This window comes from Diceros bicornis, chromosome X (genome assembly GCF_020826845.1).
Source record: "Diceros bicornis minor isolate mBicDic1 chromosome X, mDicBic1.mat.cur, whole genome shotgun sequence".
NCBI lineage: Eukaryota > Metazoa > Chordata > Mammalia > Perissodactyla > Rhinocerotidae > Diceros > Diceros bicornis.
Genome location: NC_080781.1, coordinates 66,093,238 through 66,106,143, shown reverse-complemented (window position 1 = coordinate 66,106,143; position 12,906 = coordinate 66,093,238). Strand labels below are relative to the sequence as shown.

The window sequence follows — 12,906 nt, the reverse complement described above, 5'->3', positions numbered from 1 at the left end:
CAACACACAGGAAAAGTCTTTAAAATGTCCATATGTGGATCCTGCAAGCCCACAATTAAGAAGACCATCTGGTATGCTAGCGAAGATTTGGCTTGACATGGAAGGATTCACTCATCAGAGTACACAGTGTTGGGTTTACACACAGGGAAAGAACTAGGCACCACCTGAATGTGCCAACAACAACGCAGGGATAATTACAGAAATGTTAAGGTCCATAGTTACACTCCGCAGGCACTGAAGATGACGTTTCGGAAGCCTGTTGAATAACATGGAAAGAAGTTTGATGGGTTGATTTTTGTTTGGTTTTAGTTTCTGAAAAAGCAGGTTAAGAAACACCACATACATGAACCATTCTATAAGTGTGTTAAAAGGGAAGGTGGGTGGGGAGGGAGGGAGGAGGAGGAGGAGGAGGAGGAGGAGGAGGAGAGAGAGAGAGAGAGAGAGAGAGAGAGAGAGAGAGAGAGGAGAGAGGGAGAGAGGGAGAGAGGGAGAGAGGGAGAGAGAGAGAATGAGAGAGAAAGAGAGAGAAAGAGAGAGAGAGCCTGGAAAAACAGCACACCAAAAAGGTAAAAATGGTTGTCTCTGGGTAGTAGGATCATGGGGAGCAATTACTCTCTTTCTTGGTTTTCCCTCATCCGATTTCCTTCTCCTTTCTGATGTTTCTACCATGAAACTGTATCACCTGTGCAGTAAACAAAGCGAGAAAGTGCTTTTTAAACCAAACCACAAGGAGAAGAGGCAGCCTTCAACCTATCAAGTGGCACAGATTAGCAAGATTATTCACAACACCCTTGGGGGGTGTGGGGGAGAGGGAAGGAAGGAAAGAGAGGAGAGGAGAGGAGAGGAGAAGAGGAGGAAGAAGGAGCAAGGGGGAGGGACGAGGAAGGAGACAGAGAGAGAGAGAGAGACCTGCACTCCCAATACAATACACTGCTGGTGGGTTGGGGGGCAAAGGGGAGGTTGTAAACCGGGTGGGAGCCAAGGTTTGGCTCTGCTGGCTGGCTCGCTCCTGGGATGTCTTCATCGCAAGGTGGCCTCCTCATCAGTGTCTTCCTCGAAATCCTTGACGTCAGCACTGGTGGACTGCCTGGCCCACGCTCCCCTTTCGGCCTCTCGTTCTTTATGCGACTTGAATCTCCCAACGAAAATTTTGCGGTAGTTCAGGAACATGCCATTCATCGCATCGATGGCCCGCTCCGCGGACTCCTGCTTCTGGAAGTGCACGAACCCGTAGCCCTTGGGCCCCTTTTCGTCGCAGGCCACTTTGCAGGAGAGGATGTTGCCAAACGCCGAGAAGATGTTGTACAGCGCCTTGTTGTCGATGGTCTTGCCCAGGTTCTTGATGAAGACGTTGCCCACCCCGCTCTTCCGGAGCGAGGGGTCCCGCTGGGACCACATGATGCGCACTGGCCTGCCCTTGATGACATCAAAGTTCAGGGTGTCCAGGGCCCGCTTGGCGTCCACTGGTTGCTGGTAGTTGACATACGCGTAGCCCAAGGAACGGCGGGTAATCTTGTCCCTGCAAATGCGAATGGAGAGGATGGGCCCGGCCGGGCTGAACTTCTCGTACAGCATTGCCTCTGTCACCTCAGGGTGCAGGTCACCCACGTACAGCGAGGCCATAGGAAAGTCTGGGTTCGCCCCGGAACCCCCCCCTGTCTCCGCATCTGCATCCGCGGCGGCAGCCGCCGCCGCCGCCGCTGCCGCTGCTGCTACCGCCGCCGCCACCTCCGCGTCCGCGTCTCCCAAGGGGCGCGCTGCAGCCTCTGCGGCGGCTTCGGCCGCGCTGGCCTCCGCCACCGACGCGGCCGCTGCCGCCAGGGCGGCCTCCGCCTTCTCTCCCGCCAGGGCGGTCGCTGCCTCCCCCAGGGTGGCCTCCGCCACTGCCTCCTCTCCTGAGGCCTCAGCCTCCACCTCTGCTTCCGCCTCCGCCACGGAGGCCTCCGCCACCGCCTCTGCCACGGTCGCCGCCGCAGCCTCTGCCGCCGCCGCCGCCGCCGCCGCCGCCGCCACCGCCGCCACTGTCGCCGCCGTCGCCACTGTCGCTACAGTCGCCGGTGCCGCCGGGCCGCTGCCGCAACCTCCCTTCCCGCGAGCTGGGGGCGGGGGTGGGGGAGAAGGGGCAGAAAGGCGGGAGAGGGCAGGAAGGCGGGTGGGCACCGGACCCGGGGCCGGGGGCGCGAGCCGGAGCTGGGGCCGGAGACCCGGAGTCAGCCGATCTGGCGAGTCCAAGTCACCTGGGATGGCGAGCGCTGCCAGGAGCGCGCTGATGCGAGTCGCCGCCGCCTGCCGCCGCCGCCGCCGCCGCCGCCGCCGCTCGGTCGTGGGCTAGCGTGCGGGGCGCGGGCGGGCGGGCAGGCAGGCGGCGTGTGGTGGGGGGCGGGGGGTGTTGGCGTCTGTGGTCCGGGCAGCTGGGAAGGCTTCTGTCTCTTTGGTTCCCCCTGCGGCTGCTGCGGGGCTGTGGGGCTGCGGGCCCGCGGGCGGTGGGAGGAGACGGGAGCGGGAGACTAAAGAGGAGAGGGGGGAGTGTGAGTCCTCAGCCTCTCGGGTCGCCTAGATATTTGTGAAGAAGCAGCCAAGGAAAGGGCTCCACTGTGGACTGAGGGAATCTGGGTTAGATTTAGGGAGTTTTGTTTTACTCCTCCTCTCCCCATAGAACATTAAAATGATGAAATCAGGTACCTTGCAAGAGACGGTGAGTGGCATTGAGAATACACTTGCCTGGCCTAAACAAAGCCGAGGGATTTGTTTTCTCACATTCAGGGATTCTCCCTACCTCAACGCGCGCACACACTCTCCAACATCACCGCCACCAAGGAAGCAACTCCTGAGCGGGAGCTGGGACAAGCGAGCGGGGCAAGCTCCCTCTGCAGCCTGCTGACCCGTTTTCTCAGAGATCTCTCCCATTTTTCCAGCTCTTTCCCTCCTCTGCAACACTTGCAAAAGAGGGAATAAAGAACACGTATTCGTTCATTCATCACGCCATGCCACAAATATTTATGGAGCTGGTGCCGGTCCCTAGGGACAGCGGGGTCTGGGAGGCGGGAGGACATAGACTGGTTTTGAGTTTATCCTTGGGAACAGAGAGTCTGGGCTGGAAACCCTGCCCCTACTCCAGACTATGGGAGAACGAGGGACCTGGAGTTCTTCAGCACCCCAACTCCTCCCTCCCATCCAGCCTCAATATATGCAGCTTGGAAGTGGCAGAATCAAGAGCGCCCTGTCCTTACTGCTGTCCTCAATGATACCATGAGGAAAGGCCAGCCAAGGGCTGGGGACAGGGCTTGGTCCAGAGCCAGCCACTTGTTTGTTCTTGGCTCTGCCCTCAAGGTGCTGAGGTTCCCAACATGAACCAAGAAATGCACATCCACGTTCAAAACAGAACAAAAACCTGAAATCTCTGTAGAATGAGGTGCCTAGTCCCAATTCACCAGCTAATATTTATGGAAGCCTTATTAAGTACTTGGCACTGGGGGCTAAGGGACAGACAATGTGATAAGTGAGCAGTGAGTGTTGATGTATTGGAGGTGTGGGGCGAGGTGAGAAAAGGTGAGCAGTGTGTGTGGTGGGAGCAGAGAGGCCACACAGGGCCAAATGCTGAGGGGATAGACAAGTGAGCAACCATTAGAGTAGAGTGTAACAGAGGCTAGAGTCCCACCTCCCCCAGAAAGGAGGACGCAGCCACTAACTCTTCCTGGTAGGAATCAAGTGAGGCTGCACAGAAGATGAAACCCCCAAGGTGAGCTCTGAAAGATGAGTTAGCAGTCCACCTTGTTGAAGCAGGGGAAAAGGCAATCCAGACAGACGGATCAGTCTGTGTCCAAGGCCTTGACGCACGGTCACTTCTGGTCATGCCTAATAATCTGGCATGGACAGAGTTCATGGTCTCCAAGAGCATATGACAGGAGATGGGGCTGGAAGGTGTGGGGCCCTGAAAAGCAAGCTAAGGTGCTTGGACTCTATACCCAAGCTCACTGGCACCACTCAGCACTTTCAAGGAGGGAATCGGTATGGATCAGATCTTTAGAAAGAGTACAAATTAAATATCAATACAGAAAGTAGCTGAGAGAGATCTTAAAAGTTCTCATCACAAGGGGAAAAAAACATGTAACTGTGAGAGGTGATGGATGTTAACTAAACTTATTGTGGTAGTCATTTCACACTATATACATATATCAAATCATTATGTTGTACACCTTAAACTTATACAAGGTTGTATGTCAATTATATCTTAATAAAACTGGGGAAAAAAACATCAATATGCATATAAATGCACCTGCGTCCCCCCCCATGCACACAACTGAGACAGAGCTGGTAGAGCAAAAAGAAGACAGTCAGATGTGACCAGTTCCAAAAGAGTTAGAACAACCCTTCCCTCCATCCCTCCTTTCCTTCCATCCATAGGGGTTTCACCCTTACCGTGAACCGGGCATTGAACTGTGGGCTGTGGGGTCAGATATAAAAAATGGTCAAACCATAGTGCCTTCCCTCAGGACGTCTCACTCCACTCAAGCTCAAGCTGCCCATACAAATAACAGATATGCCAGCAGAGAGCTTTAGGTGCTGTGTGATTGGACTATGGTGGCCATGGAATTTCATCTGCCCAGTACATATTCTCTTCTCCTCCTCACTCCTGCCCATCCACCACCTTTAGGTAAATAAAGCTGTCTTCTGTGGTGGCAGTGTTGGCTGGACCTGGACAGTTTGCACGTGATGGAACAACCCTGAACCTGCGGAACTCACCGAGTCGCCATGGGGTGCCATGCAGTGAGAACCTTCCATTCGCTGACTGGAAAGCATCCCAAGACCGCTGAGAAGCAGACACGCAGACATGTACCTCACCAGCTTGCCAAGTCCAGCCCTCTGCCCCTAGACAGGGCTAGTGTCAGCAAAGGAAAAGAACAGACACAGGAAAAGCCTGCTATACAGCTGGTGCCTGACCAAGGTGGTCACTGTCACCGCTGTTAGAGCCATCTCCTGGGGGTCTAGGTTGCTTGCAGGCCGGAGGCAGATGAGCTGTGCCTCATCATTCCGGGTGGCCATCCAAGAGGGACCCGAGGAGACAGGCCAAGGAGGAGGCCATGATTTCTGGGGGATAGGGGATGTGGGGATGATGAGAAGAACTTCTCAGTCCATTGTTAGGAGACAGAAATGACAAGGGGGCCTAATTAAAGGACCAAGACTTAAGATCTCTTTCTCTGGCATTGACTTCCAGCCCATAGAGCCAACAGACATCAGTGAAGCAGCAGGAGAAAGAGGTTCAAGGAAGTCATGCTGTGGCCAGCAAATCCCCAAGCCTGTCAAACCTGAGACAATCCCAAGGCCTCTGAACCTCCAGCAACACGAACAGGGCTACTAAAGTGACAAGGAGAGCAGTTGGGGAATGCACCTCAAGTTCTTTCTCATAGAGGCCTCCATAGGGTCCCCCCTCCTTTCTTTAGCCAGTTCCTGGCCAGTTTCTGCCATCTGCAATCAAAAGTGTTCTGACTACTAGGCGCTGTGACAGAGGCAAAAATGAAGAGCCTTGTGGAGTGTCAGTGGAGGGGAGGAGAGGTCTCTTTCTTGTGGGAGGAATTGTTACTCATTTCATTCACTCAGTGATTCCGCAAACATTTATGGAGAGCTTACCATGTACCAGGCATTCTTCTAGGCAGGGGGATCCTGCACTCTGGGAGCTTATTTTCTAGTGGGGAAGACAGACAATAAACACGTCAGAAAATATCAACACCCTTAAAGGTTGCTACAAATGCCCTCAGGGAAATAAACAAGATGAGTTGGTACATATTACCTAGAATCCAAGGACGGCCTTTCTGAGGACCACGCAAAGTGGCCAGTCTTGCTACGAGCCAGGGGGAAAACCTGCCCAGCAGGGAGAATTGCAATTCCCTTGGCCTTGTGGCAGAAAAGAAGGGCACCGGAGGGCTGGAGCCCACTGAGAGAGGAGATGGAGGGAACAGAGGAAGGTGCTGCGATGAGAAGGAGCCATGATGAAGAGTTTGGTTTTTACTCAAAGTGCTCTTGGGAGTCAGAGAGAGGACTGAATCAAGGGAGTGCCATGATCTAATTATATCCAATAATTTCTGTCTGGCTGCTCTCTGCAGAAAATACTACAAGTGGGCAGGGCACAAAGAAAAGTTGGGAGACCAATTCAGACCCTCTTGCAGTAGTCCAGTTGAGAGATGGCAGTGGCTTTGCCCAGACTGGCAGCGTGAATTTGGAGAATAGTGCATGGGGTCACATGATATTTTGGAAAGAGAAGAGACATCACTTGCTGACAGATTGAAGGCAGTTGGTGAACAAACTTAAGAAATGAATGATTACTATGAGAGTATTTTCTTGCAAGTCTTGATCATGGAGGTGTTATGTATGGTCATAGGCAATACGGGGAGTGAGTGTGGTAGATTTGGAGAAGAGAGAAAGACACCTGGGGGTGCGTGTCAAGAGCTCCTATTTTCACATGTTAAGTGCCTGAAATCTATTTGTCATCCGTGTAGGCTGGAGAAACAGAATTATTGAGACAACAGGACATGGATAGTATTTAAAGCCATGAGACTGGGCGGGATTACCTCGAGAGAGTATAGTCGGGAGAAGATGGTGCAGGGCTATTTCCTGAGACATACCAACACTTAGAAGTTGGAGTGAGGATGACAAGCCAGCAGAAGAGACTGAGAAGGACTGAGCAGTGAGCGGGCCAGCCCCAAACCTGACTCCTCTCCAAGGCCTTGCGTGGTCCAGCCTCAATGTCCTCACTCAGGTCCTGCTTTCAGTGTTCCTGGCTGCATGGGCTTTGGACTTCATTTAAAAGGGGACGACAAAGACTTTGTGTGCTAGGGTTTAGACTTCTCTTTCTGTTCATTTCTCAGTGGAGCTTTGAAAAGAGATGGGTTCAGATACGGAGACATTCAAAGAGTAGAGCTGGCATTGCTCTTCCATTTCATATGGCCCACCTCCTTCTTCCTATCAGGAGGGAAAAATAGAAAGGAATGGAGATGCAGTTCAGAGAGCAGAGGGAAAGAGTAGAAAAGAATGGAAGAAGGGTGGGGATGATGCAGGGGGGGAGTGAGGTACCAGTGGGGAGAGGAACGGATCAACTCTTTATGTAAAAACGAATCAAAACACTGAAAACAGAGATCTACATAAAGAAGTCCCTTCCCATGAATTTCTCGTTGACATAGCTGTAGGAAGGATGCTCAGACTAGAGAATGAAAGCATAACTGTATTTAGGAACTGTAGGGAAGTTGTTTTTGTCAATTCACACTGCCCCCCAAATTTCCCCAAATGAAAATAATGAGATACAGGCCAGCAAAAAGGCAGCCTTCGCTTTTATTTAGGAAGAATTGGAAAGTGTTTGGATGTGCACCTGTTATTTAACAAATAACAGTGATTATGAAATTGTCTTGAATGAATACAACACATTTAGCAAATGGTCCTTTGGATCCTTATGGAGTGAAGAGTGTTAGGGGAGACAGATATGTGGGGCAGGGAAGGAAGGGGAATCGGGCCTATAGAAATAAGAGCCACAGGACGTCAGGACATACGCACGATCATTTTTATCACAGAAGGATTCATATTGAGCAAACTAGGACACAAAGCAAGCCCTCATCAGTTGGGGAATGACTGAAGCGAAAGTGGTGCAGCCATTCCTTGGATTATTATGCAACCATTAACAAGCATGAGTTACATGTATATGGGGTGATTTAGAGGGACCTCCAAAATATGCTATTATTAAGTGAGAAAAGCAGATTGCAGAGAAGGAAACAGTATATGGTCTCATTTTTGTGTGGGGGGGAGATATGAGGTTGTGATCTCATACTTATTTGTCTGCCTATTTGACATCTCCACCTGGATGTCTCACAGGCATTTCATCCTTAACTGGCAAAAATGGAACTCCTGAGCTTCTTTCACCTCCTGCCCCCTACTCTTCCTAACTTTGCTCCTCCCACGGAAGTCTTCCCCTTCTCAATGAATAGATGAATAGCACCATCATCCATCTGGGTATTCAAGTGAAATAACAATTGAGGGGCACCCTTATTTCCTTCCTCTTCCACTTCCACATCTTCCTCTGGCCACTATCTCATCCTTCAGCAATTCCTCTCACCTCTACCTTCCAAACACCACTTGAACCTCTCTAACTCTACTGGAGTCCACCGTTATGTTTCTCACGGGTTCCTGCCATAGCCTCCTAACTGGCTGCCCGCTTCCACCAAACTCCCTTCTCCATCCAGTAGGCAGACTGATCTTTCTGAAAAATGAATGGCACCTTTTGCCTCCCCTACTCAAAACCCCAGAAGGGCTCCGCATTTCACTTTCACGAAAGTGCAAACTCCTCAACATGGCTTAAATATAATGAGCTGCATGACCTGGCCCTTGCCAACCTCCTCATTCTCACCTTTTTATATCCTGGTCATTGTGGGCCTTCTTAGAATACTCTGACTACTCCAGGATCCAAGCTCTATCCTTCCTGAGGGCCTCCCCCTACCTGAAACCATCTTTCTCCACCCTTTTAAAATCATGGACAGGTTTTTAAACATACAGAAAATTACAGCACGTCACCAAACACGCACCCAAGTACACATCACTCAGAACAACAACAAAAAATAACATTTATCCTATTTTTGTTTCAGATGTTTAGATTTTAAGGGCAATAAAACAACACAAAATACAGCTACCATCCCCTTTGGAGCCCTCCCCAATCCCATTACCCTCTTTTCGCCCCCCTCCCCCACCCCCAGGAAGGCACATAGCTAGATCACTTTTGGGTGTGATTAAAGGCAGGAGACAAGCAAGTTCTCGATTTCTCTCTCTAATTTCTCTTTCTCTCTCTGTCTTTTTCCTCTTACCTCTTCCTTGAGGTTGAGAATTTCTTTGGCCCTTTGCTCTCTGTCTCTCAGAAGCAGACGAGGTCTACAAAAGGGAACATAATTGATGATATTTGGGCTCAGGATGGTCGTGAGAAACGAAGAAGCCTATACTCCTAGCCGTTCTTGTATATTCCCAAATTCCTGGGCCTAAATTCCTCAAAGAAGATGAGCCTTGGAGTCAAATGGACTTGTAGGCAGAATTCCAGAGCAAAATATTTAACCTGTCTGAGCCTCAGTATGTGCCTTGAGTTTGAATTTCAGAAACCCTAATTAAGGTGCTTAGGAATTTCCTTTATAACAAGCAGTTTTGCCCCAACCCTGGCTTAGGAACCAAGAACAAAGGGCTGTCTTGACTGATGGTTTTTACACAGCATTTCAGATATTTTTCTCTCTGGGAACCAATTCTCCTTCCAATGTGTGCTTAAAATTTTAACTAACACCCTTCCTTGTCATAATCTTAGGCAACTTACAGATGTGATCTTATAAAAATATACCTACGGATATGTCCCAGGCCATGACTTACTAGCTGTGCTTACCTTGGTCAAATTGCTTTACCTGTTTTGTTTCTTTAGCTTTGGAATCCTTACCTGTACAAAGGGATATTTGTAAGGATGAAAAGAAGTGATAATGTATGGTAAATGTTTTTCACCGTGCCTGGCATTCGTTCAATGCCCAACACAAGAGACTCTTTATTAATATCATTTCCCTCTGTCCTGAGTATATCCTTGTTCAGCTGGTTTTTGAAGGCCCAGTGTCTTTCCTTTCTGGTGCCCAAGGAAGCCCGGCATTTTCTCTCCAACCAGGAGCAAAGTATCGGTTCAGGGGGAGTCTGATCCTCTGGGTTACGTCCCAGGTAATGGCTGGATCTTACTCTAGGCAACTGCCTGATTCTCCGTCCTGAATTCACTTAGCTTACGCTCTCATACAGGCTTTTCTTAGTTCTCCCACCCCTAGGACCTTTTCACAATCCATTTATTTATTTCCCCTGAGGTCCGAAGATCTTGCAAGTCGACACATGAAAGCATGCCATTTTCTGTACTCGAGAAGATTTGATAAGAGTATCTCAACGAAATTAGGTCTGGAGTCGGGAGCGAATTTTCCCGCAACTGCTATTCATCACTTCGAGCACCCTTTTTGGGGCCATTTTGGAGATAAATTACTGTAAGGTAATACACTCCTTCAACTTCTTTGCTGTAGGATACTGAGTGCATTTTGATGTCTCCGGAACACTACTATCAACATTCATGATTGTGCTGTGACCCATCCATGGGTTATTGATGTGTGAGTGGCTGATCTTCTGTACTATGAGTTGCTGAGAAATTTAAGTTTTCACTCTGTATAGTAGATGTAAAATAAAATCTCCTTCCGTATGGTAAAGTTATGCTAAAGTCATGGTGATGAACCTTGGGACCTCCTCCCATACACACCATCTTTTAAAAACCATTCTCAAAAAAAAAAAAAAATTGTTCTTACTGAAGGGAAGTCATGCACATGGTAAGTAAAATAGTGATGACCAGAAAGTACAAAGGAGCTTATGATAAAAAGCAAAGGTCCAAGACCCCATCACTTCCCACTCCCCAGTTGTGCTCCCCAGGGTACACCATTTTAATAATTCCTGTTTGCCTTATTCTGGCAGTTACCTTCCTGCATCTAAATGAAGTGCTTAATCTGCTATTTCAGTATTTCATCAACTTCAGGCATCATCAAGTGACCGCATTCTGCTTAGAGAGGAGAATTTAACTCATTCACAGTGTCTTCACTTCAATCTGCCCTCACTTTCTTTCTCTCGGTTTTCATACCTTCTTTTGATTTTCAGTTCCTCTATTGGTGACTCTAGTAACTTTAAATAATATACTTAACCCTCAGTCTCTTGCATATACCTTAGTCAGATTACCTTGATTTCTTATAAAATGAGGATATTACCATGCCCATCCTTCTCTTCCCTCAACTTCTCTTCTTCCTTTCTACATCCTCTTCTAACCAGATTCATAATCACTTCCATCCACGTCTAGAAACCTCATCAAATCATTTCTGCTTTGAAAAGCAATACAAGCCTTTTACCTTTTAATGAATCTCTAATAATGTTGACCACAGGGCCACATTTCTTCACTGAGTGTAGGCTGGGCCTCTAGAAGGAGATTAATCCTGATATCAAAAGTTCAATTCCTCTCTTTTTCTTTGTTCCCTTAACTTTGAAATGTCTGTTGCATTTGAGTTTTATTTATATTTGATTCATGCATCAAACTCACTTTCTCTCCCTCTCTCTCTCTCTCTCTCTCTCTGTCTCTCTCTCTGTCTCTCTTTCTCTCTCTCTCTCACACACACACACACTTAAATGATTGCCAGGCAATTGATCATTAAGCCATTTAATCCTATAACAACTTATGAAATGGGTGCTATTTTAATCTCCATTTTACACCTAGGAAAACTTTGGTATCAAGTATTTGAATAACCTGCCAAGGTCTCACACATTGTAAGTGGCAGAGCCTGGAATTTGATTCAAAGAAAGGCAATCTTGTTCCAGAGTTGGTCCGGGTGACCACTATCTTATTCTACACTAAGCTTCTCCCTTTTGGTTTATCAGAATCTATAAATATTACCAAATTAGCCCATGCTGTTAAAACAGGTGGAACAGTGCACAGATGTACGAATAATGGTTGACAATCAATCTCCTTATTATCACACAACCCCCACCAATCCCAGACTCTGAAGGTTACAGAGAACAATATTACCTGTTTTTTCTTTTTTTACACTTTTCTCAAGTTCAGGCAAATCTATAAAAACAGATTGACATTTTCCTGACTAGTTTTTTTTTTTTTTTTTTTATCAAAAATGGCATCATACACTTTACATTTTTCTACAACTTTCTACATTCACAGAACAGGTTAACACATGCAGATCAAATTAATTCTGTTTTATTAAAATCTGCATTAGGGACAAACTGGAATTTATGCAACAATGCCCTGAATGTTTCAGATGTTTTATTTTTTGCTTTTGCATACAAAAGACAGATGTCATTCTTACCTTTGCTCCCTTTTCTGTAATGTGTCTTTTTTTCCTCAGTCTGCTTTTAAGAATTTCTCTTTATTTTTGTTTTTAAAGCAATTAGTTTATGGTGGTCTTTGGTGAGCATTTCATTCCCTTTCCTGCTTGACATTCATATACGTTCTCGGAGCTGTGAGTTCATGGTTTTGCCTCATATTTGGAACATTTTCTACCATTGTATCCTCAAATATTTTTCTGACTCTCCCTTCCTTTTTTTCCTTCAGGGACACTGATTACATGTAGGTTTGGTGACTTGATATTGTCCCACAGGTGAATGAGACTTTTTTGTTTATTTGATTTTTTAAAAACTTTATTGAGGTATAACTGACATACAACAAAATGCACATATTTAGAGTAGACAATTTGATATGTTTTGATGTATGACCCATGAAATTATCTCCACAATTAAGATAAGAAACATTTCCTCATGTCCCTTGCAACCCTTCCCCTCAATTCTCCCTGCCACTTTCCTCCCCATCACTGGGAACAAACATTGATCTACCTTCTGTCACTATCAGATTGCTTTGCATTTTCTAGAATTGTGCACAGCTGATGATTGTCACACACATGCACACACACACATCATGATATCAACTTTTTTTGGTCTAGCTTCTTTCAATCAGAATGATTATTTTGAGATTCATCCATGCTGTAGCATGCATCAATAATTCATTATTATTTATTGCAGACTAGTATTTCGTTGTGTAGATATACAACAGTTTATTTATCCCTTCACCTGCTCATGGACATTTGGGATGTTTCTAATTTTTGGTCATTAAAAATAAAGCTTCTGTGAACATCCCTGTACAAGTTTTGTGTGGATTATGCTTTCATTTGACTTGGGTAAATACCTAGGAACGGAAAGGCTGTGTCATATGGTAGGTGTGTATTTAACTTTTTAATAAACTGCAAAAACAGTTTTCCAAAGTGGCTGTACATTTTACATTCCCATCAGTGGTATATGACAGTTCCAGTTCCTTCAAATCCTAGCCCACACTTG

General features: G+C 47.2%; 1 protein-coding gene across 1 annotated transcript; it reads right to left on the bottom strand.

Moving 5' to 3' along the window:
* Positions 1-489: 489 nt before the first annotated feature.
* PABPC1L2B (poly(A) binding protein cytoplasmic 1 like 2B) lies at positions 490-2,311 on the bottom strand. Its single transcript, XM_058535230.1, has one exon. The coding sequence runs from the start codon at positions 1,621-1,623 to the stop codon at positions 1,021-1,023; it is 603 nt and encodes a 200-aa protein (XP_058391213.1). The 5' UTR covers positions 1,624-2,311; the 3' UTR covers positions 490-1,020.
* Between the last annotated feature and the right edge of the window lie 10,595 nt (positions 2,312-12,906).

What these genes read in the sequence shown, in the direction of transcription:
- PABPC1L2B (XM_058535230.1), bottom strand. Translation starts at nt 1,623, where the DNA reads ATGGCCTCGCTGTACGTGGGTGACCTGCACCCTGAGGTGACAGAGGCA.